The sequence below is a fragment of the Montipora capricornis genome, chromosome 9 (genome assembly GCF_036669925.1).
Source record: "Montipora capricornis isolate CH-2021 chromosome 9, ASM3666992v2, whole genome shotgun sequence".
NCBI lineage: Eukaryota > Metazoa > Cnidaria > Anthozoa > Scleractinia > Acroporidae > Montipora > Montipora capricornis.
The window spans coordinates 19,873,819-19,876,318 of NC_090891.1; the positions used below are offsets into that span (position 1 = coordinate 19,873,819).

At 37.2% G+C, this 2,500-nt stretch overlaps 1 protein-coding gene across 1 annotated transcript in view; it reads right to left on the reverse strand.

Annotated features, from left to right (window-relative positions):
- The window catches only part of LOC138015226 (melatonin receptor type 1C-like), a 2,106-nt gene extending 1,742 nt beyond the window's left edge, over positions 1 to 364 (reverse strand). The window contains exon 1 of the mRNA XM_068862191.1: positions 1 to 364. This exon is cut by the window's left edge and continues 1,742 nt beyond it. Within this exon, the coding sequence (XP_068718292.1) occupies positions 1 to 95 (95 nt within the window). The 5' untranslated portion in view covers positions 96 to 364.
- Positions 365 to 2,500: the final 2,136 nt, after the last annotated feature.

The window sequence follows — 2,500 nt, forward strand, 5'->3', positions numbered from 1 at the left end:
CAGCCCATGATAATGCTTTCCGCGATAACAGTTTCCGTGCATCTCTTGCGAAGTGCAGTTTGTAGATCTTTCGCGGTATCCTCGTGAGCACACATAATCTTTATACGTATATTATATATCGAACTGAAACTGGCCGATAAATCGATTATCTTTCCTTGACTTACAACTTTTTCAAACGTCAATAACTTTCCAATATTTCTTATTTCTTCTTAATGTCCGGGAATTCGGGGATATTCTCCTCAAACTTCACGGCCGTATGGTTTAAAATTTACGTCTCAGTTCTCGTTTGATAATCGCCTTACTTCTAAAGAGTTAGAGCAAGATTTTTCTCAGCCAGTTTCGCAATTTTGGTGTCGCAATAACTTTGAACTGATATTTCAAACCTTCTAAAGCAATGAATTATAAAATATTCATGACCCGATTAAAAGAAAAGTTAAAACATGAATGAAGAAAAGATTCACCTGCCTTAAGAGTGACATCAAGGAGTTTATTTTTTTTTTAACAGTAGCCACTAGAAAATATTTTGGAGCGTTTGTTTTAGCTACAAACTTAAATATTTGGATTAGTGAAAGACTGCTGTTCTCAGAAGCAAATTAAAAGAAAGCTCAAACAACACCTCTTTGAGTCATGATTCTTATTATACCTTAGGCGTATTCGATCTTTGAGTGCTCTCATTCCCCGTTTTTCGGCCCGGTTCAATTATTCCAGACGGTCAGTCTTTAAATATCTTTTCAAGACAAGATAAGACATTGTTTTGTTATATTTTCTAGCTATTGGCTTTGCGTTTTGGGGACACAAAGGGAAACGTTTGGGAACCGCACGCTGAACTCTGCAACCACCTTTTGGAGTTGACATTTTGAGTCTTAACACTGTCCCTGGCTCCGATTCAAATAATTCATACCAGCAGAAGTTGCTTCCCCATTGTGTTCAATCGTTTACGATTATACTGCAATATTTTAAAAGAAAACATCTGGAAAGTTATTGCGCAAGACAAAGAGAGCCAATAATATTAGGGGTGGCGAATGGTAAATGCGAGACTTTGCGAGACGGCGAGACCAGCGTTTTTCTTTGCGAGCCCGAGACATTTTTGACTTTTTAGATTGAGAGACCGAGACTTCAAAGTGTTTGACACCTTCATATAAAAAAACGAGACTGCGAGACGCACATAACCGCTCAAAAAACGAGACTGCGAGACCCGTGAAATTCGACTAAAATTTTGCGAGACCCAGAGTTTTTGATGAACCATTCGCCACCCCTAATATTGTTGAGAATCGAAAGAGAGCTTTTTAAGCGCTGGGTCAGGGTGAAACGAGGCATGAGTCAGCGCACATGAATTGCGAAGTCGAAAAATTATGCGGAATCGGCTAATATATGCAAAAAGATTTAAAGAAATGAATTAACTGAAAATTCGTGTTTTTTGAAAATTTGACTGCTTCTTCGAATGAACGTTTACCCAGAAAAACAACAACTGGCCCTTTATTACCTCATTCCTCATTTGAAATAACCTTCTGTGCGATAACACTGGATAATCATAATTCCTGACATTCCGTTAACTACGAAATGTTGGAACTGAGTTTTTTAGCACCATGACAACGTAACGTCACCCTTTACGGCTCCATACGAACGGTCACCCACAACAGTAAACAATACCTAAGAATTTAGAAAAAAAAGTGTTACGCTTCGATAGTGCAGACCAAGTTATTTTGGCATTATTAGACTATTATTAATTTTGCGATCCCATGATTTCGCTTGTCACCTTTAGCTACTCGCAAGGAATGGCATCGAGTCACATATATCATTTGAATCGGCGTGATCAGTGTTGATATACTGCATGAAGGGATTAGGCTTTAAACACTGGACGAAAAAATGGATTTACACCAAATTTGCACAGTGAAAATATGGTGCAAAGATATACCTACTCAAGTGCAAACCATATGCAAAGCTGGTAAAGTCCAAATTTGCTACAATATTTGCACACCAATGTAAATAGGGTTGTAAACATGGACTTTACCAGTTTTGCTTAAGATTTGCACCTAAGTTGGTATATCATTGCTTATAATATGCACTGTGCAAATTGGTGTAAATCCGTTTTTTCGTCCAGTGAAAAAAGCAGTGGCGCTGCGTTCTTGAGGAGTGAAACACAACGAGATGATACATGGAATTTGTGAGGTGACGTTCCGGGCCGGTTAGTAAAAAATGATTATTGCGGTGAAGGAATATATCACCTTAGGCCAATATTTCGAAAGGCAGTGCGTTTCTTGATCAGTGTTTTTCAAGCAGTGATTTTGGTACCGGAGACAATTTGAATAGGAATATAGAGTATGATGATTCAATACTTATGTATTGAAATGTAATGGACTTGTAATGGAATGTAACAAAAAGAACAGTAAAAAATAGTTGACAATTATTCACCCAAGGTGAATAATAATGTTTTAGTATATACTACACAAGTTGAATAAAAAGCAAACCAAGAAAACTACTTTATTTTAAAAAAATGTAA